This window comes from Pygocentrus nattereri, chromosome 10, assembly GCF_015220715.1.
Source record: "Pygocentrus nattereri isolate fPygNat1 chromosome 10, fPygNat1.pri, whole genome shotgun sequence".
Taxonomy (NCBI): Eukaryota; Metazoa; Chordata; class Actinopteri; order Characiformes; family Serrasalmidae; genus Pygocentrus; species Pygocentrus nattereri.
Window position 1 is genome coordinate 33,373,576 of NC_051220.1, and position 26,020 is coordinate 33,399,595.

The 26,020-nt window shown below is 38.2% G+C and overlaps 1 protein-coding gene across 12 annotated transcripts in view; it reads right to left on the reverse strand.

Annotated features, from left to right (window-relative positions):
• The window catches only part of myt1lb (myelin transcription factor 1-like, b), a 131,922-nt gene that overhangs the window by 83,026 nt on the left and 22,876 nt on the right, over nt 1–26,020 (reverse strand). For all 12 annotated transcript variants that reach the window (XM_017690797.2, XM_037542123.1, XM_017690802.2 and 9 more), the window contains exons 2-4: nt 6,997–7,120; nt 2,427–2,475; nt 1,550–1,583 (exon numbers count right to left, since the gene is read on the reverse strand). In XM_017690797.2, the coding sequence (XP_017546286.1) occupies nt 1,550–1,583; nt 2,427–2,475 (83 nt within the window). In that variant the 5' untranslated portion in view covers nt 6,997–7,120. The remainder of the gene's footprint in view (nt 1–1,549; nt 1,584–2,426; nt 2,476–6,996; nt 7,121–26,020) is intronic.

Sequence of the window (26,020 nt, forward strand, 5' to 3'; positions counted from 1 at the left end):
GGAAGTATGAGTATAGAATTCTACTGCAAATATGAATCTGGAATTCTACTGGAAGTATGAGTATAGAATTCTACTGCAAATATGAATCCAGCATTCTATTGAAAGTATGAGTATAGAATTCTACTGCAAATATGAATCTAGAATTCTACTGAAAGTATGAGTAAATCTAGAATTCTACAGGCAGTACAGTATCTACTATCTACAACTGTACTGAAAGTATACGTCTAGAAATTGCAAATCTAAGTCTACATCTATATTGAAAGTACTGCTACAGGGTGCAGCATGATATAAGAAAAATTCTACTGCAGAATTCTACTGCGAGGATAAAAGCTACATATCACAGAGTAAGCCCAGATACAGAAACATTAAAAGGTTAACACATTGACACAACTTCAGTGAGCTGCAAATTATTTGGAGCCTTTGTGCCTGCCATGATAGCGAGACATTTTCAGCTAGCCGCTGAAATATTCTTTTTCATCACCCTTATGATCTTTACTTGTATTTACAGTAGGTCAAACTTATTTGCCGTGGGCCTATTTGTTCTCCCAGTGCTATTTCATCTCTCCAAACTACAGAGCTGTTGCCTCAGTGGGCGCCAAGTCTTAGAAAAAGACAAACTGCACTTCACTCCTATTACCAAGTTAACCTTTGTCAAAGACTTTTACTAATCACACTTTCACAAACAGAATCATTAGATTGCATATTGCAAAGCACTATGATATAGCACTCAGAGCTCCACATCAACAAACAAGATAACTATCCAGCATTTACTAAGTAAATAAATGAATAATAAGTAAAGAAAACAACACATCCTCTACAGAGAACACACTTCTGCATGTTCATTTGCTAAATTTATCAAATTAGGAAGAATAAACCATTGATTGTGTCATTGGCAAAGGTTATTGTACATTTAATATGTCATATTTTATTTTTTCCAATAGGTTAAACTTTGAAAATAGAAATTCTGGTCTAAAATGTTTTCCCTGTAGACAATCTACTAACTTATTCAACAAAACATATGATTTGACCAGTGATTTACAAAATTGTGCAACACAAACCTAGGCATCTGGGTAATTATGTAATTATGGGTAATTATGACTGTAATTATGACTGTAAGATCACTATCTTGCACAAGGACATGCTACTTCATTTTAAGACAGTGTTTGGTCTTTTCTGAAACACTGTGTAGTATAGAATCAGAGCTCTGGCCTGAACTCAGTATCAAAAATAATTATCATTACACCCTTATTTGGAAAATGTGGTTGTTCTGTGTTCCACTCTTAGTACAGTGTGTTTCTGTGAAAATGCATTTTTTTCTTACCATATGAGGCATAAAGAAGGCATAAATATAACAGTGTAAGAGGATGTTTTTTTCAGTCCTGCTGGCAGATGAAAGAGAGAAGAGTAAGGGCTAAAAGGGGCACAGCAGAGGAGTGATTTCAGCATGGCTGTGCTGCATTTACTCCATGAATGGACAAGGCCTCATCTTCACTAATGGGTGTAGGACTTGAGGTCAGCACATGGGCCACAGCCCTTCAAGCATACTGACCTGAATAGCTCTTGTATCGCGGGTTCCAAGGGCACTGTGCAAGAGAACAGGGCGAGAGAGAAAACAGTTAAGAGAAAGCTGGAGGAAGAGAAAAACTATGTAAGAGTTTTTAAGAGAATTTTTCTGATAAAAATGGATGAGATGTGTATTTTAACCCTAAAATACAGTTATGGAAAACCTGGTGTCATTTAACATCAATTGTTTCTTTCTTGTGGCTCAGTGAAACAAGTGGAGAAATTTTGTTGATATTTGGATGTAATGAAAAGTTGTTAAGCATCTTCTTTATTGTGGAACAAAATACATTGTTTCCACTTTTTTAAAATAATTTCTACATGTAAAATGTAAATTACATCTGAAATAATTCATTGTGTTGCTACCTATGTAACTAATTATATTTATTTATGTTTTAAGGGGCTCATCTCCTACATTTCTCTTGTTTTTACATCTTCTTCCTTGAGGTCCATTTATAATGTTGTCTTGGTTTAGGTACCAAAAACAGTTGTAATTCATTATTTATCATGTAGAAAAGGCTATTTTTGTTACTGTACCTTTAAGACTGATACACTATAAATTGACTCTATTCTGATTGGCTGCCCTGTATTGCACCTCACTTCAAAAAGAAGCCTGGGCTAAAACACCCCTTATAGCTTCAGCGTAAATGGGTGGGGCTAAACTGCTGTTGGTTGAATAGGCCAATATACGTAAATAGGCTGTTTTTTCACTTCACATGAACAGTGAATTCAGCTTAGTTTTTATATATGATCTGTATGGACTGGGGAGTGACCAGTTCAGTGAGTAGATTAGTAGACTTCTGAGGATTAACAGTGCTAATATGCTATAATATTGTGAATATTAGTGAAGATTGTGGTGAAAATACCTTTTGAGCGTGTGCGGTGGCGCTTCTCGTCTGCTACATCCACCTCCATCTGGAGAGACGTGATTGCCATGTTAGTGCCACAATTACATCCTTTTACCATAGACACACTGAATCTGTTCACATATACAACTGCTAACGCAAAGGTGGTGTTAATAGTTTAATAGATTTTTGTCCTTTGTTTTTAATTCAAAGACATCCGAAAAAGCTCAGGCTACCTCCAAACTGTAATGAACTCATTAAATACTAAAAATTTGTTCACATCCATTAGAACATTACACACTGAATGTGGTGCAGAGCACAAATAACACATACAATATAAACTAATGGATCCCGGGATAGTACATCTGTGGAGGTTAAAAGAGAACAAAAAGTGCCGTTTGAAGTTGCTTTTTGCAAATGCATGCAAATGGAATGGACAGTCTGCTGTTAAATCTAGCCAGCTTTTTAAATGAATGTTGTAATGTACAATAATGTACAATAGCACTAACACTAAGAATAACATTTTTAGGAACATTTTCAGGTGTTGATAAATATTTATTCAGTCAATCTTTGACAATCACACAAAATGTGCCTTCTTTTTCGACATAACATTTGCCTAAGTGTCTCTTAAACCTTCAGCCTAATGCTGTAAGGTCTGCTAGTTTAACGAGGTCCATAAATGTTTCAAACAGAAAAATAAAATGATCAAAGCTAACAACATCCAGTTAATCTTATTAATGGTTCAAACGGCTGGGGAATCCTGTTGTGAAGGAACACTTACCAAGACAATGTGAGGGAACCTTTCCAACAGATATGAAAAGAGTGAGGAATTATCTAGCACAATCCCCTGCTGACGCGCCATTCAGCCACTGACATTTACTACTGCTGTATGGGCAATGTTACACACCGAGGTTGAGGAAAGCAATAGAGAAATGAACCTGGTTATGTAAGAATTCAGCCCAGAAAGGTTCTTTAACCTTCCCGAGCTGTATGAGACTACATCTTAGGTCAAGGGTTCACTATACTCATTGTTATGTATTACATTAGATGTCATGAGAGCCACCCGGGTCCACTCGCACAACCGCAAAGTCATGGGAGTCACTGAATCTGAGCATACAGTACTGTGAGACTACCCTTCATTTATTTAACTTTCAGTCACAGTGGCTATTAAGTACAACTTTCATTTTTCAGCATAAGGGGAAAAGAAGACTACATACAGAGACAACCAACAACTAACCTCAACAACTAAATTGAATGTCAAATATTTCAGTAGTTAGTGTGTCCAGCTTTAACTTTATTACAGCTTTCTTTCTTTTCCACACCTTCACAGTTTAGTCTTAGAAGCTGGCTGCATTTTCTGCTTTCCATAGTCCAAGTAAACCCAAACACATTCAATGACGTTGGAGTCTGGATTCTGTGGTGGTATTGAGGTGTCTTCTCACAGTGGAAGATGGACAGAAAAACCTATGGATTTTTTCAGATTTGAAGTAAGAGTGGAGCTTGATTTTCTCCTCTCTCTCAAAGACGAACATGTTAAGTACTGCTTGTCTGACAGTTTTGGTGGTCTACCTGGTCCTGCATGGTTGTTAAAAGTCACGTTTTGTCTATATCTTGAAATAATTTTTTAAACTTTGTTTTTTTTTTTACTTAGTTTCCTTTGAATTTCTCTTTCATTATGAAAGTGGATTATCTTACAGCTAAACTTCCACAAAAAAGTTGTCCTTTATAGTTGAATTAAATTGGTCTCTTACTTTTGCACAGTACTGTACACAACACACACAACAAAAGGTAAATTCTATAGAAGAACTGAAAGGTAGAGTTGGTGTGTATTTATCCTCCTGACCAATGATTTTAAGACAGGTGGCTTATTTAACATGTATTAAGTCTAGTCTTGGACTACATATCAAAGCCAATGGTGATTCTCTACTGAAAATAGGTTTTTGTCTTGGTTTCAGCTTAACCCCTTTAACCAGGGGTCAGCAACACAAATGTTAAGAAGAGCTATTTTGTCCTTTCAACAAAAATCAAATCACCTTGAGAGCCACACCATTTTATTTTCATTTTATTAAAGTAATATTTACCATCTTGGCTGAAAATATGCCTTAAAATGTTCTAGCCAATGTTCTAGTATAGACTAAAATATAAACAAAAACACAGACTTACTTTTCTGCTTTAAGCTTTAGCTCAGCTATAGCCCCTTTTCCCGCATTTCTGCAGGAAACATTTTGTCAAAAGTAGTATAGTAAATATAGTAAATTCTTGTAAAATGTCTCTTAATGTTTGACTTTCTCCAAGGCTGAAGTCGCCTTTCATTCACCAGCTTCTTTTTGAAATTTCCCATTCCACCTTAAATTGTGCCTGAGGTGCCAGAATACAACTGCAGCACCATTTAAGGTGGAACAGGAAAGTTAGAAATTGACATTGGCTTTGCTTTTTAGTGTTTGTCAGTTTCTGTATTAAATGTATCAGGAAACCAGCTGGAGTGATTAGAAATGCACATAAGTCCATTCATCTCCAAATTGTCCATTAAATTGTCTCCAAATTGTCACCTTAAATATTTCTCTTTGCTTTTTTGTTAGCTACTAGCTAGGCAAGACTGATGTCTTTGTTGCTATAGTGACCAGCAGTCTGCATACCAACCTTCAGGGTTAAATGGTGAATTAGCAGTTATACATTAACTCCAATGTTTAAGACCATTGATTGTTAAAACTGTGTTACAACGATCAGTAGAGCTTAATGGCAAAAGTGGATTATTTTATTTTTACCTAAAAATGTAATTCTACTGTGGAGCCACAACAGGGCAGTAAAAGAGTTGCATGCCCCATAGCTCATACATACATATATAGAGGTATAATTTATAAATATAATTTCTGAACAAATATTCTCTCTTAAACAGATATGTTAGAGAAGCATAACACAGAATGTACAGCATATCCAGATAACAGATTTTTTTTTTAACTAAAGGCTTTTTGAATATCTTGACTAAAAAGCTGAAACCAGTGTTCCAAGGCATCATTAAGAGTTCTGATGCATATTCGCAATGTAGGAGGGAAAGTAAATATGCAAAAGGAGGGGGTCACTAAAATTTAACCTCTCATTTTTAGGAATTAATTAAGATAAAGAGGTCCATTTAAAATTCCCACAAGAATTCTGCAAGAGGATTTAGTCAAAGAATTTCCCAAGACATATGTTTCATTACAAGGTACTACTGGTCTGAGTGCAATAAGCAGAAACAAACAAGTCTGTTGTTGGTTGTTCGGTGATAAACTCCTAGAGTCATTAGCAGAACCTCCCTACTACACTACTGAAAACACATCAGTCTTCAAATGTATAGATTTTATACTTCTTCATTCCTTATAAGTTCACATACTGTGTCCTAGATTAGATAATACATTTAGATCCGCAGTGTAAAAATGTATTATATTCCCACTATCATCCATTTTATTTGGACAACAATTTTTTCTTCCACTAGCAGTAAATATATAGTAAAGCATAATGAAATGCTGTGAGGAATGAGAGTGAATGAGAAATAAAGGAAAAGAGAGAGGGTGTAGGACAGAGGCAGAGGATGAGAGAATGAGAGAAAGGGTGAGAGAGAGTAATAAAGGAAGAGACTTGAGAGGGAAAGAGAGAAAAAGGAGGAAGAGAGGTTGAGTGAGTTTGTGTATGAGAGAGAGAAAGAAAGTGAAAAAGAGTAAAAGAGAGAAAGTGGAAGACATGGAAAGCTGGAAAGAAAGAAGTTGAAAGGAGTGAGAGAGCAAGAGAGTGACAAAAAGAGAATGGGAAAGACAGGCAGAGAAGGAGAGAGAGAGAGAGAGAGAGAGAGATTGAGAAAGAGTGGAAGATATGAAGAGGGATTGAGAGAAATAAAAGAAGAATAGAGTGAAAGAGACTGAGAAGAGTGAGAACATGAGAAAATGAGAGAGAATGAGAGAGAGAGAGAAAGACAAAGTAATAAAGGAAGAGAGAGCGAGAGAGAGCGACTGAGTGAGTGAGTGAGTGAGTGAATGTGTGAGAAATACAGAAGCAGATGTGAGAATGAGAGAGAGAGTGAGAGATTAGAGAGAGGTGGAGTAGAAAGAGAAAGAGAGAGAGAGAGAGAGCGAGACAGAGCGAGAGAGAGAGAGAGAGAGTGACAAAGTAATAAAGGAAGAGAGCGAGAGAGAGAGCGAGAGAGAGAGAGAGAGAGAGAGAGTGACAAAGTAATAAAGGAAGAGAGGGAGAGAGGGAGAGAGAGAGAGAGGGAGAGAGAGAGAGAGAGAGAGAGAGAGAGAGAGGGAGGGAGAGAGTGACAAAGTAATAAAGGAAGAGAGGGAGAGAGGGAGAGAGAGAGAGAGAGCGAGAGAGAGAGGGAGAGAGTGACAAAGTAATAAAGGAAGAGAGCGAGAGAGAGAGAGAGACAGAGAGAGAGGGGGAGAGAGTGACAAAGTAATAAAGAAAGAGCGAGAGAGAGAGAGAGTGAGTGAGAAATACAGAGGCAGATGGTGAGAGTGAGAGAGAGAGAGAGAGAAAGGTGGAGTAGAAAGAGAAAGATGGAAAGAGAGAGAGAGGGAGAGAGAGAGAGTTGGAGTGAGAGAGGCTACAATGGTACCTGATATGATTGCAGGTTTGATTGGTCTTTGGTCTGGACCTGGTGTTGATCCTCAGCCTGCGGTGGTAGACGTTAGATTAGAACCCCCACCAAGAGTTCACCACTCCTCCTCCAGGTTCATTTTCTGAAACATAAAGAAACACATGTAATTATAAATTCAAATCGGCATGCAAATCCCATTTACTCTGTAAAGCATGCCATACAGGCCTCCTTTCTCCTCCTCTCCTACACACAGACTGCACCCCACCACACACACAAATATTTATGCATTATATATATGTACCATATCCATGAAATACAATATATTTAAGTACTTATATGTAATAATATTTTGCATCACATATAGCATACACAGTAATGTCCAAAAGTTTTAGCCACTTAAGCTAATTATTTACAATCTTACCATAGGTGTGACTTCCTTGTGAAAATAATTCCTTGTAAAAATATGGATTAGTGAACACACTGACACTACTACTTACTCTATTAATATTATATAATATTATTAGAGTTTTTCTTGGGCACATAAACAGCCAATTCCCAAATAATTAGATTTCTGAATATGAATGTTTCAAGCACCTACATTTTTGCACAGTACAATATATATAAAGCGTAATAATATGTCCTATATGCAGTGTACATAAAGCGTGATTCCAAAAGATTCATCTGATTTCAAAGCACCATATTTTTCCAACTGTGCCTAGGAAACGATCACATACCAATTGAAAGAGGATGTCATAGAGTTTCTAACTGTCAGTATGGCACTGAACCTCCAACGGCTCAAAGCATTCGTCAATGGTACCAACAGATCCAAGACAAAGGTCCCCAGCATAACCAGACCTCACGCTGTGTGATTTTGTTTGTTGGGGTATGTTAAGGATTCTGTTTATGTGCCACCACTCCAAACAACACTGGATGGTCTCCAAAACTGCACTGAATGAGCCGTAAGTCCAGTGACACCTAACATTCTCAGTCAAGTATGGAATGAATTTGACTATGGTGTTGATGTTGTCTGTACAGCTGGAGGAGGTTCATATTTATATTGAGCACTTATAAAATTACATAATAAACTTTATTCTCCCTTAAATAATGTACCACTTACTGTATTGTTCTGTAATGATTTACAAGTGAAATAAATCATTTTTAATATCGGATGGATCTTTTTCAATCACCCTGTATAAGTATTTTTATACAATGATAATATTTCCCATGAATAAGAATAAATGTTTTTTCTTTTGCTGCAACTCTGAGTTTTACACATTAAAATATGTGACAATGGCTGGTCATGGCTTTTACTACAAAACTGGCACATTTGTGTCCTGAAAACATACAAAAACAAGCACACACATATACACACACACACACACACACACACACACACAAAACACACCCCCTCATCATGAACTTTAAAAAGTACAGGATAAAATCATGGCATCTTGCATGCATCATTAGCTATATTTGTTCTCCCTTCCTGTAGAATATGATAGATTCAGCTAATTGCTCCTTTTGCCAGCTCTATTTCAGAGAGCAATAAGCAGCAATTGAGAGGGAGGAAATGCGATTCATTTCATATTCAATGTACATTAATGCTGTGAGATTATTTATATTGCTCCGGCTAATTTCAGCATTAGTCAATTGATCACTCACTGGGTTTGTGCTTAAGACTCAGAGTCAGACATCACAGCATAACAGTCATGTAATGGTGGTAGATTGTAGTCGTATGAATCCACAATGTTTATACCGAAAAATGCATTTTTCATTCAACTGACATTTACTTTAATGTAGAAAAGTATGCAGAATGCAGAAAAATCACTTATCAGTTTGTATGTCCAACATGTGGACATATGAAATATGTGTTTATTTACTTAAAACTTGTGAAGAAAATAAACTTGAAAAAAAGAGTTTGCATGCATGCAAATAAAAAAAATGTTTTTCTTTATACATTGCTGTCTTTTATGGTTATTCATGAGCTTTGTATACAATTATAAAAATAAACCAGCCAGGTCATGCAAGTGTGAAATCAGTCACCTGTTTCCTTTAATAGTTTCATCATAGCAACAGCACAGGCACAAAATCTGACACCCAACAATAGAATAGCACATTGCCATATAAATAAATAAATAAACCTAAAGAAAATGTTCAGGGACAAAGATTTCCACCAGTTAGTCACGTACACTTTGTGATGGAATGCTCCTCTCTGCTAAAATAGATAAGGGTGTAAATCTAATTGCATATATCCACCTGTTACCAGCTCAAGGGACAGTTTGCCAAACAGAATAAAATGCATCTTCTCTGTGGGCTTCATTTTAATGACCTTGAAGCTATAATACATTATTGTTTCTAGGCATAGTTATTTATATGCATAATATTACTTCAGGCCTCTTGTATACACTTTCCTTCAGCTTGAAATTAGTTTCCCACTGGATGTTGCTACACTTAGTGACCTTTTTAGTGTGGGTGTTTTTTGTGTACATATATACATGAATGTGTTGCATTTTAGCATTTAGAATATTTTAGTTATCAGAATATATAAGCACAAAATATAAATCTGTACATCCAATAAATGCACACACAGTACAGTACAGATTTCATACATACCTAAATCTATATACACAGTATATTCATATCAGCCTTAGTGATTAGTGAATCCAAGGTCAGAATCGTCCAGTTTACACTGAGGGTTTTTTTTTTTGACATAATCCACAATAAATCATCCATTTGATTTACGCTGGAAAATTATTCACAGGATATGTATAAGGTGGTCCCAAAAGGGCCTAAAATATTAGCCTTATTAAACATGAAGTCATTTCTTCTGAGGCTGTAAAAAGTTCAATATTTACATAGAATCACCAAAATCAATGATTATTATAAAATATCATATTACCTGATTTAATATACCATACTCAACATACTAAAACAACAGTCTAATGCTATACAGTACACTGATTAGTAGCACTAATCATTCACTAATTTACTTATGATTACAGTGTAAGGTGTAAAAACTGTAGCGCATATACAAGTGTGGTCTTACTGTGACATATTTTCATAGCTTTGGTAGACATCATATGGTAGCAGTACACTTCTTCCAATATGATATTGCCTGACAGATTCATTTGAATATATTGCATTATGAAATAGGTATACTGAAAACATGCTGTGCGTATTCTGCTGAGGGAAAGATTGAGCTCTTTCCCAGAGCTTTATAGAAAAAGAAACGTGGGTTTTTTTGGACCAAGCATGCGTCAGTCTCCTGCATTCGCAGATGCTAATTAGAAGTAGCCTGGTGGAGGGAGAGAACAGTGAGATGAAGACGAGGTGTTAATGATGCTGCAGTGGAGTGTGGAGAGAAAAATGAAGGCCCTCTCAGGAACCTGACACAGTGCTTATAATCAGAGTAATACAATTTTCTTCAGCCAGCCAGCCACAGCTCCCCTCCACACACACACACACACACACACACATATAAAGACACACAGGCACATAATTGTCTTTATATAGGATGTAGTGTTTTATATATGGCAAAAGTGTGTCATATATCATATATAAATGAAATTTTAAGACTTTGTAAAGGGCGACTGGCATTTTCAAACAGAAAAACAAATGGCTATATAGGTTTTGTCCCAACAATGCTGATGTGCAAGTACCTATATGTAAAAATAGCATGTCCCACACACACACACACACACAAACACACACACACACATACGCACACACACACACACATATATATATATATATATATATATATATATATATATATATATATATTGTCAGACAAAACCATTTTTGGAGATCTTTGACTTACATTAAAAGTAAACACAGTTTTTTCCTTCTCCTGTAAAGTTACCATTCTGGAGATACAAGGTTTTGCTCTGACAACAGCGATATGTAAGCAAACAATTTTCTTTAATTGTTATCATAGATATCTAACTATATCTATAATATAATAACATACCGAACCATCACCTTAACCTCAAAACCAAAAAAGGAACTGTTTTGCTCTTTCAGTTTTAAACAATGAAACATGGAGCTTGTAAAGCACTTCACAAAGTCCAGATCATTTTGTTTTAGGTTAGTCCCGTTTTTTGTCCTGAACATGTACAAAAACAAGCACACACACACACACCCACACACACACACACACACACACACACACACACACACACACACACACACACACACACACTGACAGATGTGGCCCCCCACCCACCCACTAATAGTCTACAATCAGCCTCAGCCGCCTCACAATCCCACACACAACAGTGAATGTCTGCTTTTATGAGGTTGACTGGGTTTTGTGTGTGTATGTGTGTGTGTGTGTGTGTGTGTGTGTGTGTGTGTGTGTGTGTGTTTGTGTGGTGTGTATATGTGTGTATCTGTGTGTGTGTGTGTGCTGGCTGGGAGAGAGAAATGATGCGTCTGAATTCCACCACTCACTGAAATTTCTCACCAGGATTTCACCCTCTTTTAGTTCTGTTGTTGCTCGCTCCTCTGATGTTGCCTCTCGCACACTTTCTGTCACATCCTTTGTTGTCAGGATAAGAAAGCTAAGCGCAATCTCGCCAAAAAACACAGTTAGCCTCCTAACTAGACACAACACTGGAGCTAGTGTGGAAACGCCTGTTTTGCCCTTCTTCCAGTAGCTAAACAATCAGGCTGTGGACGGAGCTGAGGAATCAGGCTGGCAGAGGCTGTGAATGCAGTCTGATTGGGGAGGGGCCCAAGGGGAGGTCTTGGAGGGAGGATGCTGGGCAGTATTTCATTTATAAAAGTATACTAGTACTAGTATCACATAATGTTATTGATTTGTTTTAGTAGTATTAGTATTTAGTAGTATGACACAAACTGCAATATACACTATTTACAGGGAACTTCATCTTGATTTGAATATGTATATATAAATAAATACATAGCAAGCATTGGGGGGTATTTCACAAAACAGGATTTCTCAGTTTAGCCAGATAAGCCCAACATCGAAAGTTGATTAAACGTTAACCTTAATATTGTCTCATGCAGTGACATGGTTATAATGAATGTTATCTATATCACCCAGCACTAAGGAGTTGGATAGCGAAAGAAAGCACAGGAAGAAGCTCCATAACTGCTTGTCCTATATAGTCTGTGGAGCTGATTGTTGGTGCTTTAGTATGCAGCTCTCGGAGAAGGCATTAATTCTGCTTAGTGAGTGGGCTGCTCGTTCCAGTGCCAAGGCCAAGCTCAGAGAGAGAGAGAGACTGAGAGAGAGAAAGAGAGAGAGAGAGAGCGTGAGAGAGAGAGACAGGCAGGAAAGAGAAGAGAGAGAGAGAGAGAGAGAGAGAGGGAGAGAGAGAGAGAGATATAGAGAGAGTTCTCTTTAGTGCATGCATGGGGCCATGCATTAAACATCAGCGAAGCTTCCCTGTGGTACAAATGCAGCACTCTAAGCCCCATCCGTAACACAATCCACAGAAATCCAGCCTGTATTGAGATATACACACATTAAGCACAGTGTGATCTCCCAGTTTTAAAGGGTCACAATTCAGACATTTCAGTTTAAAGAATAGAAAAACAGATCACAGTTTTCAAGAGTTCAAAAGCTGATATTGCTGCCCAAACGTTGGAAATCCTGATATTTAAGTTTTAAAGGGTTAAAATATTGACAGTTTTAAAGAATGTTTAAAGGGTGGAAGTACTGATATTCCAGTTTTAAAGAATGGAAATAATGAGGTTGCCTTATAAAAGGTGGAATCTCGAGTTCGAAAGATTCAAAATACTGATGAAGGATAGAAAATATTCATATTGCCGCTTAAAGAATGGAATTACCCCCAAAAAGGATTAAGTCTAGACTGCCACTACTTGGAAACGAACTTGAGTTTTCAAAGAAGGAAATGCTAACATTCCTGTTTTAAATAATGAAAATACTCATATTTTAGTTTTAAATGATAGGAATACTGTTGTTCAAGCTTTAAAACCTTAAATACTGATACTCCACTGTTAAATAGAGGAAATGTGGTTTTCTAAATGGTGGTTTCTAAATCAGCTGCACCTGTAGTGTGGTGATATGTGAACACATCAGTTCACTCAACTGCTCATGTCTGAATGCCACCGTCTTAAATAATCCCACACACAATTTATAATACACTTTAGTGGCCTAATTTTCTCTCAGCAGTTCTCGGCGTGTCTCAGTGCGGCTCGGGCTGCCTGACCTATATATTGTTTTTATAGCATCAGTGAGCGAGGTCCTCCTCTGTTACCTTAAGCCAGCTTTCATCCCTCTCTCATCCACACTTTTCCCTCACAAATCCCCTCTCTCACCCCCTCTCCCTCCAACCTCCCCCATGAGCCGGAATGCTGCAGCTGAGGTGATCATTGACCTGTCATGCCGCAGGACCACGGTGTCATTACTCATTTATGAAATGCCACAGCATTACCGTGGGAGAAGGGACAGGGCTGGACCAGAGGGGGCTAACTGAAGCTGTCTGTCACGTCCCTGTCCCGCCCTGCTAGATCAGAGCCCCTGGTGCACCCTTACCCTCCCTGCCCTCCCAGACCCAGCAACCCCCTTGCGCTCTGAGAGCAGCGGAGAATGCTCGGGGGCTCAGAGATGGGAAATTGATCTGACTGCAGCAGGGTCACACTCTTCCAGCTCATTACGAAGGTGCTGCACAACACACATCACACACCACAACATACACACCACTCTGACTATACACACTCTGTCTACATGCTGATGTGTGCCGGACGACAGACTGAACTGAATCCACAAACAGCGGCCATATGATGTAAGAGCGGAAATCTATGACCTTACTGTGATTCGATTCCATTATGATACTTTAGTAAAAGGTTTCACCACCATTTGACGAGTGTCATTTATTTAGGTAGAATGCAAAATTATTGAATACACATTGAATATACAATGTGACTAGAAGAACTGTTCACTCAGTAGTGGAATACAAACAATAAAAACAATACACCAAGCTATAATATGGACCTTTACATTTAAAAAAGCATGAGGATTTCATTTCAGCAAAAAACGACAGAATCTACTTTAATGAAAATTAGAAATGAATTATAATGCATACTAAAATTCAGCTCCAGTTGAGTTGACACATTCAGACTGACTGAGGCATTTTTATACCCCAGCCTTGATGTACAATTTCAGACTATGTGGCTTCTGGTAACTCACAGGCTGGTGAATCCTTCTGTCCTACTACTGAACACATATCCTCTGAAACACCAAATACTGCCCATAATATCATTGCAAACGAATTATAATATAAAATAATATGCTCTCATGCACAAAACTAGGGATATAGGCTGATATCGGAATCATATCAGTATCAACAGATATTTGCTTTTAAAAATGAATGCCATTGGGCTGATGTTTATATTTAAACAATATTTCATTATTATCGATATTTCATGACATTTTTATCTCGCTGTACTAAAGAGCAGATGGTTCTAGTGGAACTCAGTTACTTGGTCCATTTTATTCATTTTACTGCATTTGTGACCTTCAAAAAAAATAAGTGTTATATACAGTGTGACAGTCCCCATCCTGGTGGATTTAGTTGCAGATTTTTACATACATTTTATAAATGCTTATGCATTGGCAGAAATATGTCAGGTTGGCTTCAGCCCACACAATCGACCATTATATCCTGACCATAGTATCCTGTCTAACACCAAATGCTACAATTAGTAAATCAAATGGAAAATATGGGTTTATAACGATAAAAAAATCCTTATTAGGATGACACATTATGGTGATGTTTCTATTCGATACTATTTTCAATACTGAAAAAATTAAGTGTGGTTGGAAATGTGCTTTTGCATGTTAGTTTTATGCTAAAACTTATTTTGGAAGGTGGGGCTAAGTACTACCAGGGCCTGTGTGTGTGTGTGTGTGAGACAGAGAGAGATAGAGAGATAGGTAAAGAGAGATAGAGGCAAAGAGAGAGAGAGAGAGAAAGAGAGAGAGAGTCAAGAGACATGAACTGAGCCAGAGAGTGAACTTATGCTTATGTATGGCGTGCTGTGGACAACAACAGCAGGAGAATAAATCATGCTTGCGCGAAAGTTGTATGTCTTTTAATAGTGGTGAATGCTACAATTTATTAATGTCTCCATTTGTTTCCATTATTAGTGCTTGCAACATACAATTTTGAAACAAAAGCTGTGCTTTATAGTGTCTCTAATGCTATAGTCATAGCTAATATGTTAGCCCTAAGCTAATGCACTAGCTACAACGTAACATGCTGCTCATGATACAGTGATGCAGTATGATCAATCGACAATTTGACACAACACAATCGGTTGCATTATTACATCCCTAGAAAAAATAACATCCTCTCAAACACCAAATGCTGATCCACTGAGGAAAATACTCACTTGTGTAAAATGTACGCTTTCTCCTTCAAGTGTATTGATGGAGAGAGAGTGTGCTGCAGACTATCATGCCTGTGAGGACTCTCCCCCTTCAACCTCCAAACAAACACACAGCTCTGTGTCTCCTGGGAGGCAGAGCGTGAGAGACTTTAGGTGGAAATGCCATCCGCCCGCAGTGCAATTACCCCACACTCTAGTAATCGCCCTCACAATGCAAGGACGGCTGGGGAAATTCAGGTGAGAAATGCCAGGCAGCAATCAGGCGGTGGAATGGGAGAGCAAGGCCATTTTCTTTCATTTGCCATCAAATGCGGGCGTCAGGCCCTTAATTTTGAGCCAAGTGACGGGCTGGGGTGCTGAAAGCCTTATTATTCCACTGAGCTGCGCTCAAATCAGTTTTGTATTGATGATCCTCCGAGAACAGGGAAAGCGACGGCCTGAGCCTCAGAAAAACAACAGAGAATGGAGCGAGAGAGGGAGGGGGAAAAAGAGAGAGAGAGGCAGAGAGATTGAGGAGAGGGCAAAGAGCTAGAAAGGCAGTATCCGACAGCAGGGAGCAATGGGAATGATTTATGTTTAGTACACTATGCACCAGAGATCCATCAGACTCATCAAATGCTGTAAGAACCAACACTAGTGTGGAGAGCAGTGGAGGGCAATACTGCTCCAATTGGCATGTTGTCTACAGCACTACAGAAGCTGCCCCCAAAAATGGATTAACCTCCTTAAAACTATGCAGACCTAGTCTGTCACTCGTCAGAACTTTAAAAGTGACTTACTTACTTATAATTGACACTTCTCAATAGTGTCTATACTCTTAAGGTGATAGAAAGGGGTTCCACTGAAGAACGGCCTTACTTAAAGAACCTTTCAATAAATGGTTATGTAAGGAATAATTTCTATAAATGAGAGAACTTCTATAAAGTTATAGCGTTAAAGAACATTTTTAAAGCTGTAGGCTTTTAAAAGCCTCCATAAGGGCTGGTGATAAAGCTACTTTGACACAGCACTGCTTTTGTGAGGAAAGGAAAGATTTTTAGGCAGGTTTGGGATTTGAGTGTTTCTCTGCAACCATAAATCACAACCTCTGGATAAGCATACCTAATAAGCTAAATGTGTCATCCATGGAAACACATGTGCCAGGAGCTATAAACAATAAAGTCAGCTTGGAGCTCTGTTCAGTTGGGAGGACCTCAAAGCAGGATCCACCACTCTGTGCTTCACACACATCTTAAATCACACCCATTCAGAAATGCTGGTGTTTAGAACAGACATTGATGTGAGATTGAGATAGACAGTATCAATCTTTAACTATTCTCACCACAGCAGCTTTCACAGCACTGATAAGACAAACATGTATGACATACAAATGAAGTTTGAACCAATCGTTGAATGTTTTATTGTGTGTTGTGAGCATCCTAACCAATCAGAGATCTTCTCTGTTTGGAGAGGATGGATTAATTAAAGCATTCATATGATAACTATTTTGGTAAAAAAAACCAAACAAACAGTGGTGCTACTGCCTGAACAGAAGCCGTATCATCAGGAGACCACAGGTGTGGTCCCTGGTGATGCCACAAACATTCATGGCTAGGAATTCAGGAGAGGATAATTGGCCTTGCTCTCTCTGGGTGGGTAGGATAGCTTTCCTTCATCCCAGTGTGATGCTAGCTAACATAGGCATCTATTAGCTGATATAATAGAATTGGCAGTTAGTGATCTCCTCTAAGCACATTGAGCTGGCCAATGCTGATAATTAGCAGCAGTTCAAAAAGATATGGTGTCACTTTACATGCGAAGCACTGCTTTTTGTTCATCAAGGTACAAACAATGTAAATGCACCCTCAAAGGTACAACAGTGGTTTTAATGGCCAATTGGGAACCTTAAGCTTTTCAATGTGAAAATTACACATTTGTACTTTTTTTAAAAACCAAATGTATTAAAACAGAACAATAAAATAATAAGCCTGGAGATGAGATGGGGTGTGTGGAGTCATGGAAATATGATTTCAATGGATTATGCTACAATTATGTTCCCTGACTAAAGCTACTGAGATGTACCCTTGAGGGCACCACCCCAGTGGCAAGAGGGGTACTGCCCCAGGGACAGTTTCATGTCTTCTTTTCTGAGAGTGCACAATCTCTGATATATATTTTACTCAAATCGCTGATCTCCCACATCTAACCAGTACCCTGTCTTGTAACTCTACCTTTATTCATTGACATAAACAAACTGAATAGCATTTTTTTTAAAACTGGAGTGTCAACTAAGCAAATAAATAAATAAATAATAAGGGTTGATTTCTCTAGCCTACTTAAAAGCTTCAATAAATAAACTTCCTTGATGCCACTGATGACACAAATGACCATTTCATTGTCACTTACGCAGATGTGATACACAATGTGGCACATATAAAATGCATGTACATATATTTTTTCACAACCAACATGCATGGTTATGAAAAAATATATGTACATGAATTTTTCTACACTTAGCATTTTTGCGCTACCACATCACATATATTGGTATATACTGCATATATATTTTGAATGTGAAAAAAATATAGTGTATATGTATTTTTGTGACCTAGGCCTCCTTTTTTGTTTTTCAAATATCACAAATGCCTATAATATGGCAGTTGTTCCCCCGTAGTGCTCATGCCTACAGTGAGAGCCTTACTTCTATGGCTCTTTAATGTACAGTCATGTCAGCTTAAAAAAAACCTCCAGTCTTGAATAGATTTCTTGAAAATGAAGACCAATCAGCAGTGAAGAATTATTAAGGAGCGAATGCATTAAGAATGAGTGCTTACGTTTGTCTTAGTGAGCACCAGTATGTGATTGCTGCTGTGAGGTATGTGCGTGTTCTGCGAATGTGTGTGTGTGTTGTCCGTATATAACTAAGCCCTGCTGGTAATGGCCCTCTGATGAGCTCTATTGTTCCGTGTGTGCTCGGCTGGGCTGGGCTGTGGGGAGGCAGCCTGCTGCTGCTTCTGCAACTCCAGCAAGACGGCTCACAGAATATCAATGATCCTGTCTGCAGACATGGCACCATGTGCCCACCAAAGCCTGCAGGCTCCTGCTGCCCACACAGCAGGGAACACACTGGGCACAACACTGCCACACTCACAGCCATACACGCACATACAGCATGACTCATTCAGCCTGTAAAACCTTCACAGAATAGGTGTATAGGCAATTTTGAACCATTTCTATTCGGCTGTTCTTGATTAAATGATCACACAATGTAAACGGCAGGTGGTGTAAATGTTTTTGATATGACAATAATCAATAATATTCAACTTATTCTTAGCTAGGTTTCGCATTACATAAAAGAGAGTCAAAAGGGGTTCTCTTTTTCTCTTTCTTCACTCCAGAATCAACCAGGTGTTGTGGCACTTATGGTTGTCTTACTTATTGACTTTTACTATAATTTCATTGACAGTATCACTGTTTTTAATGCTAGTCTCAAGCCTGCATAAAATTAGCAAGATAAGCTGGCCGATGCTGCTAAAATTCAATCTCACAGTATTTTCTAAATAAATCAGGGCATCATGGTATCAGATGATACTTTTGTCTACATTAATAAAGTGAAAAAGTTAGCATTAATATAGTTAATGAGCCCGTGCTTCCTAGGAACTGTTACTTCATGCTAAGCAATTGATTTTATACAGTTACGTCCAATCATGTGAAGCACCCAGCGAAAGAAATACATTGCAGTTAACTATCAGGTCCTGGATGTCATGAAGTGAACAGAGTAAAGAGTAAAATGTATAAGAATAGAATAAACACCTTACAACCAAGCTGCTTCTCAACAGGAACAAAGTTATTTTTCATTATATTCTATATAAGGTTCATTATCTATCAAATACATCGCTAAAAATACCACTAAAATTTGAAAGCAATTTCACAGTTTACTGGTATAGATCATATATCACCCAGCACTGTTGGCAAGACATACTAAGATGTGTCACGGTTGCATGGATTTAAGTAGAGACCATGGCAATTCCTGGTAAACTGCCAAGCTAATTAAGTAGCAAGCTATACTGTTATTATTGAGTGGTTTAATGTTCTGAAATTATATTTATTTACATACAGTATAGCTGTTATATCTTTATTAAGTGATATAAAGAAGCACAATCTCTACTTCTTATAAACATAACGGCCAAGTCCAGGATTTCACTTTCTTAATTAAAAATAAAACAAAAGACATCCTTAAAACGAAGACTTTTTTTTTGCCTTTAAGTAAAGAAAGCATTTATGAGACATGCACTTAAGTGCAGTGAAATGGTCAGTAAAATGGTCATTGTGTCTGAATCTGTAAAGGTGTTTAACACAGGCTGGCATCTAAAGAGGTGAAGTGGAAAAACAACAATTTGAGCTCATGAATAGACAGAGCATCTCAGGCAGGTTGGGCATGATGGCCATTGCTAACATAAGTGAATTAGATGGGCACCTAGACCAGTCCCTGTCTGCAATCAGCCTGGGCAAACACTGTGTCTGTAACAAAGAAGCACCTTAACAGCAGCAAATTCTTGAGGGTAACTGGCCTGTCCATGCTTCAACCACAAATGCAAAACACTTTACAGAACAAATATCCCATTGAACTAATGATAAAATAAAGGCTAAACAAATGATTGCACACATGTAAACATGTAAAGTATTCAAAATCAGACCAGTCTTTAGATTCATTACATAATGTTGAGCTTCCAGTTTAAAACGCTGTGCTACCAAGAAGTATGTTGTTGCAGATTATCAAAAACAGGCTGGTTTGAAACAACTACATTTGCCACCAGTGCAAATTCAGGGGGTGGAGGGAACTTTTTAAAAAGAAAGACACTTTGGGGGTCGCCAAAAAAGACAGTTGGCAAAAATAGCACATAACCTGCGTTGGAATTATCCACACTACTAAGATCATTTGTTGACTTGTGCCATAAAAATGACAGTCCTTCTTTTTCTTCTTAATTATTTACCTATTTATCATAATTGGAATATTTTGCTAAAGCAACAAGCAAGTTAGACTAAGGATTATAGCGACACATTATAATAGGCAATAAAATCAAACAATATTATTAATTATACGCATGCTTTATTTACTGTTTTACTTTTGAATTGCTTTTTGATATATATGGCCACCCACAGCAACTCCCTCCACAGACACGCACACACACACACACACACACACACACACACACACACACACACACACACACACACACACACACACACACACACACACACACACATCAGACAAGTTTTTCGCTCCATGTTTCCATGCTAATGTTAGCTCAGTTCCTCCGCAAAAAGATACCAATCCATCCTAACCAGGGTTGGGATGTAATGGAATACACATAATAGCATTACATAATCAGAACACAGAAACCATAACTGTGATCCATTACAGTTACTGAAAAAAAATGCAGTAATCAGACATTACTCTGTTTCATAAAACACTAAAGTATTTTCAAAAGCAGTCTTTTCAAAATCTGCTTGAACTGGATTTATTTAATAAAACTTTGAGGCAAGTAATCTGAAAGTAAAATGCATAGAATTTAAAGTGGACACAGACTGGATGCAGACACGAAACAATTCATTGCAGAAAGACGTGCAGCCAAAAACGACATAAGGATCATATAATAAGCACACATTTTAAAATCCAATCACCATCAGCGCTTCACAGTGAGAGCACATGTCTGTCTGTAATGAAATGCTCTGCTGCAGTGCATATCGTAAGCCTGTTCGACATGCTCTCATCAATTCATTTTAAGCCTCTCTTTTGCTGTTGTGCATTGGATTTTCGATCATATGTCCCAGTACTCACAATCACATATGAGCAAGCGTGCGTGTTTGCGTGTGCAGACTGGGCTCAGGTGGGCAGCAGACTCTGGAGAAAGTCAGCAGATGGAGGTATGGAGGAGCTTTAGTGCCCTGCAGCACAGCCTCCTACACACAGGACCACACGCATGTTACACACACACACACACACACACACACACACACACACACACACACACACACACACACACACACACACACATTTCCAAACCCTGACTTATGTATGTGTTCACCTAAGTTGACCCTATGCAAACCACACACTGCACATAACGCCTTCTCAATTGGATTTACCCTCATATCCTGTAAGTAGTACACAATTACAGCCATATGTCTCTTTTTCTGTGCAAATGTTACAGTTGAGCTACAAATACATGCAGTTGCTGCAACTCCTTCATTTACTTTGGGTTATTTTCCAAACTGACAATTATTCAAAATGCAGCTTATAGCATGATTTCACTTCTGTAAAAGATCTGTTATAAAATTGCTTAAAGAGCCCATAGCCAACAATTTCCTTGCACTGCTTCCACTTATAACCCACTTCTGTTTAACTCTTTGAATTAAAAGTTTTTTTTTTACTGTACCTGTCAAAATGTCAAATGAGCTCTGTTCTAATTGGCAGCCTCATTCAAAAAGCCACCTGGGCTGAAACATGTCAACACGCCTTATAGCTTCAGCAGAAGTGGGTGGGGTTAAACTGAAGATATATATGTAAATGTGTTGGCTTTCGTGACATCACATCTGACATTTTCAAACTGACATTCGATGATGTGTTTACTGTACTGTAGAAGAGCAGAACGTTTATGGTCACTGTGCCAAAATATCTGTGTTTTATTAATTTCACTACATTTGTAAACCAATAGAAATAAACCCTAATGCTACTCCAAGTAGGTGTAGCCAAAGTTCAATTATATGCAAATATTTGGGTGTCAAATTCCATTTTTTTATTTTCATCTCATACTTAAAAAGATGCAAGGAGCAAATGTGCAAAAGTAATGGCACATTTCACATTTTATGTTTAATTCTTTTTCCAGTATGGTAAACTCCTAATTTTTGAGGAAAACGACAAACAATGGCACATTAAAGCTTATTCCCTGCATTTTTAAACCTTTTTTTCTGAAATATATTATAACATCACATAAAATAAAAGGTAGCCAATGTTTTTAAATAATGAAAAAATGCAATATTTCCTCCAATTTTAGTGTCTGTCTATCTCCTCAAGGTGGATCTCTGGCAGGCCTGCTCACAGCAACACTCCTCTCACATTCATTCACACTCAGCCTGGTTGGTCTGCTCAGCCAGCGTCTCCATGGTTATCTACACTCTACACCCCACTGCCCCCCCATCCCCCGGTGAGACCACCGCATGCACCCACACACACATACACAGACACACCCACACCCTCACACACATTCACCTTCTTCATTCATCAGAGCAGTGTTCTGAATGTGCTCAGTGTGTTCTGTCTGAAGCCTTTTCACACGTCTCTGTGAAAGTCAGGACCCCGACGTCCCCTCTCTGCCATTCAGAGCGCTCATCGCACAACACTGTCACACCTGTGCACAGCACTGTAAACCACACACAAATCAGAGCTTTTCATCACTCCAAGCTTGCTGAAATTGTCCAAGCCAAAACATACTACTGATATAAAATATACATTGATGCAGTTGTGTGCAAAAGTTTGGGAGCCTCTAGTAGACAATAAGTCTCTAAGTGACAATACATTTAAAAACATCTTCTACACTGAACAACACACTTCTGCACATTTTAATGTCCAGTTGCAGTTTATTTGCTTACTTTAACATACTAGAAAAAATGTGGCCTGTGCAAAAGTTATGGCACTTTTTTAAGTTTAGTCCTTTCCAATATATTAAACTGACCAAATAAATGGAAATAAATGCACTAAAAATTGCAGATAAATGACATATTTAAGTTGTCTGCAGAGGATGTGTGGACTTGTTGAGCAGGTACTATGTTCAAACTTTTGGACAACTGTATATGGATGGGAGATTTGGCTAAAATCTAACATCATGACAGATGATACACAACACAGTGTTTCATTTTTCTGGGGTTTGTTAAGCTGAAACAGTCAAAAATGCCTAAAAAATACTTTAAAAATCCAATAAAAAATTCTGTGAACACGATTTTGTGTTTCACACTGCAATGCATTAAATCTACACTCACTTGCCACTTTATTAGGTACTAGTAAAAGGTTGGACCCCCTTTTGCCATCAGAACTGCCTTAATTCTAATTCTTCATGGCATACTTCCAACGAGGTGTTGGAAACATTCCTCAGAGATTTTGGTTGGTTACTTGAGTTGCTGTTGCCTTTCTATCATCTTGAACCAGTCTGCCCATTCTCATCTGACCTCTCACATCAACAAGGCATTTTCGTCCACACAACTGCCGCTCACCGGATATTTCCTCTTTTTCGGACCATTCTCTGTAAACCCTAGAGATGGTTGTGTGTGAAAATCCCAGTAGATCAGCAGTTTCTGAAATACTCAGACCAGCCCGTCTGGCACCAACAACCATGCCATGTTCAAAGTCACTTAAATCACCTTTCTTCCCCATTCTGATGCTCGGTTCAGCAAGTTGTCTTGACCACCTCTACATGCCTAAATGCATTGAGTTGCGGCCATGTGATTGGCTGATTGGCTATTTGTGATAACAAGCACCTAGTAAAGTGGCCAGTGAGTGTAGTTAAACAGGACTAATTCTACCCACTTACTGACAATACCCATGCTTAGAAAAGCATATTGTGGCATGATGTGGTATAATAATGATAAGTAAAAAAAAAAAAAAAAAAAATATATATATATATATATATATATATATATATATATATATATATATATATATATATATGCTTTGGAACAACTTTTGTGACTTGTAAACATAAATATTTTTTTATTTGAATTTAGACATCAAAAGAGTTTATACATACATATATATATGATCAAAGAGTAAAGATGTAACAATGAACATGCAGTGGTGAATATGGAATGAAGAACAGACACAATGTTTCAGATTAATTAATGATAACTACTGACTATTGTTGGAGGCTGATCAGAGGTATAAATTGCTCTGTAAAAGCAGTGACAACTGTCAGAGTTCTATCAATCAGATTGTGGCCTTCTTTGTGTGGAGAGCTAGTTTATCTCCCAGTGTTATTTATACACCTTAGAAATAAAGGTTCAGTGCAGGTACAGTTTTTCACTCATCAAGATACAAGCAATGTAAATGTACCCTCAAAGCTATAACAGTGGTTTTAATGTCTAATTGTGTGGCTTAAATAAGTTTGTACCAGGTGAAAAGTACACATTTTTACCCTTTTGTAACCTGATGTTTTAAAACAGAACAATAAACTAAGCCTGGAGACGAGACAAGGTGTGTGGAGTCAATACAACTTAGAAAGTATAATTAAAGGATTATGGTACAATTACATTTTCCTGACTAAAGGTATGGAGATGTACCCTTGGGGGTACCATCACAGTGACAATAGGGGCACTGCCCCATTGACAATTTCATAACTTTTTTTCTGAGAGTGTAGTGTCACACAATGAGAGTGCATTTTGTTCTCGTACAAGGTAAGATTTGAGAAGACTTTTGTTTGTGTTTAATCATTAACTATAACTAAATAAATACATTTTAGTTTTAAACAACAATGTTTATACAGATTGGCATGAATTCTGTTTATTACATTATAGGTACTAAAAGTAATTCTTTGGAATGATGCTGTGTAAGAACCACTTTTGATCCCCTAAAGGAACCTTTTGAGGGATGACCTTTTAAAGAACTGTTTTTGTGAGTTACATACATGTAAAGAACTTCTTTGAAGTTTAGAGAACCAAAGGTTCTATGCCAAAATGTTTTTCCCTCAAAGTATATGTCTATTTAGGATTAGTATCCTTTAATCTAAAGAGTGTGATTAGAATCAGTTTAGGGTTTATCAGCTGTCCTTGGTGCTCATCAGGAAAATGTAACTCATCTTGAATGAATGAAGGCAGGCCAGGATGCAGCCCAGCATCCATTTGTATTTCTTTTTCTCTCTCTCCCCACCTCCTCACACTGCAGTCCTGCCTCTCTCACCCAAGCTTCTGGAGCAGCGACTCTCGCCAAGTAAACAGCCCTGGGAACGGCCAGGCTGCCCCATCAAAACAGCTTCAGCCTCAATTACGCCTCATCTCAATCATCCCCTCTTTCAGTCACACTCTAACACTCACACACACTCTGTCTCCCTCACACACACACACACACTTGCTGGCAGCTTTGATGCAGGCTGAATGGAGTGCTGTCATGCTGCTGCTTTTGTGCCTGGGCTCCTATTATTGTTTCCATTACCAGTGTTGTTATCATACAGTTAAAGATATCCTCACCAGCCCCCTTGTCTGCTCCTGTGCCGAGAGCTTCCTGTCCTATTTTCCTCTCACCGAGGAGCTTCCTGTGAGGCTTCTTCGGCATGTGAAAACAGCTCCCTTTCCCAACCTCCTTTTCCATTTCATTTATAGATTTATTATTTATTTTTCAAAGACGCTGTCAAAATGTAGGATATATTCCAAGCGGCTTGTTCTCGATAAGCAATTCTCGCCACATCACAGGTAGCAGTCAAGGATGTTTTAATTGCCATGCAATGAAAGACCCGCAGGATCCCTCAGTCTGGAGTCCGAACTGAGAGGGGCAGGTAAAGTCATACATGCTGCGTCTACGATGAGGCATGGGGATCGCTCAAATTACACATAATGGCGTGCAATGTCTGACCGAGTTAGCGGCGGCAGCCCATAAGGGGCTAATTCACGTACAGGTGGGGAGAACAATGGAGGCGGA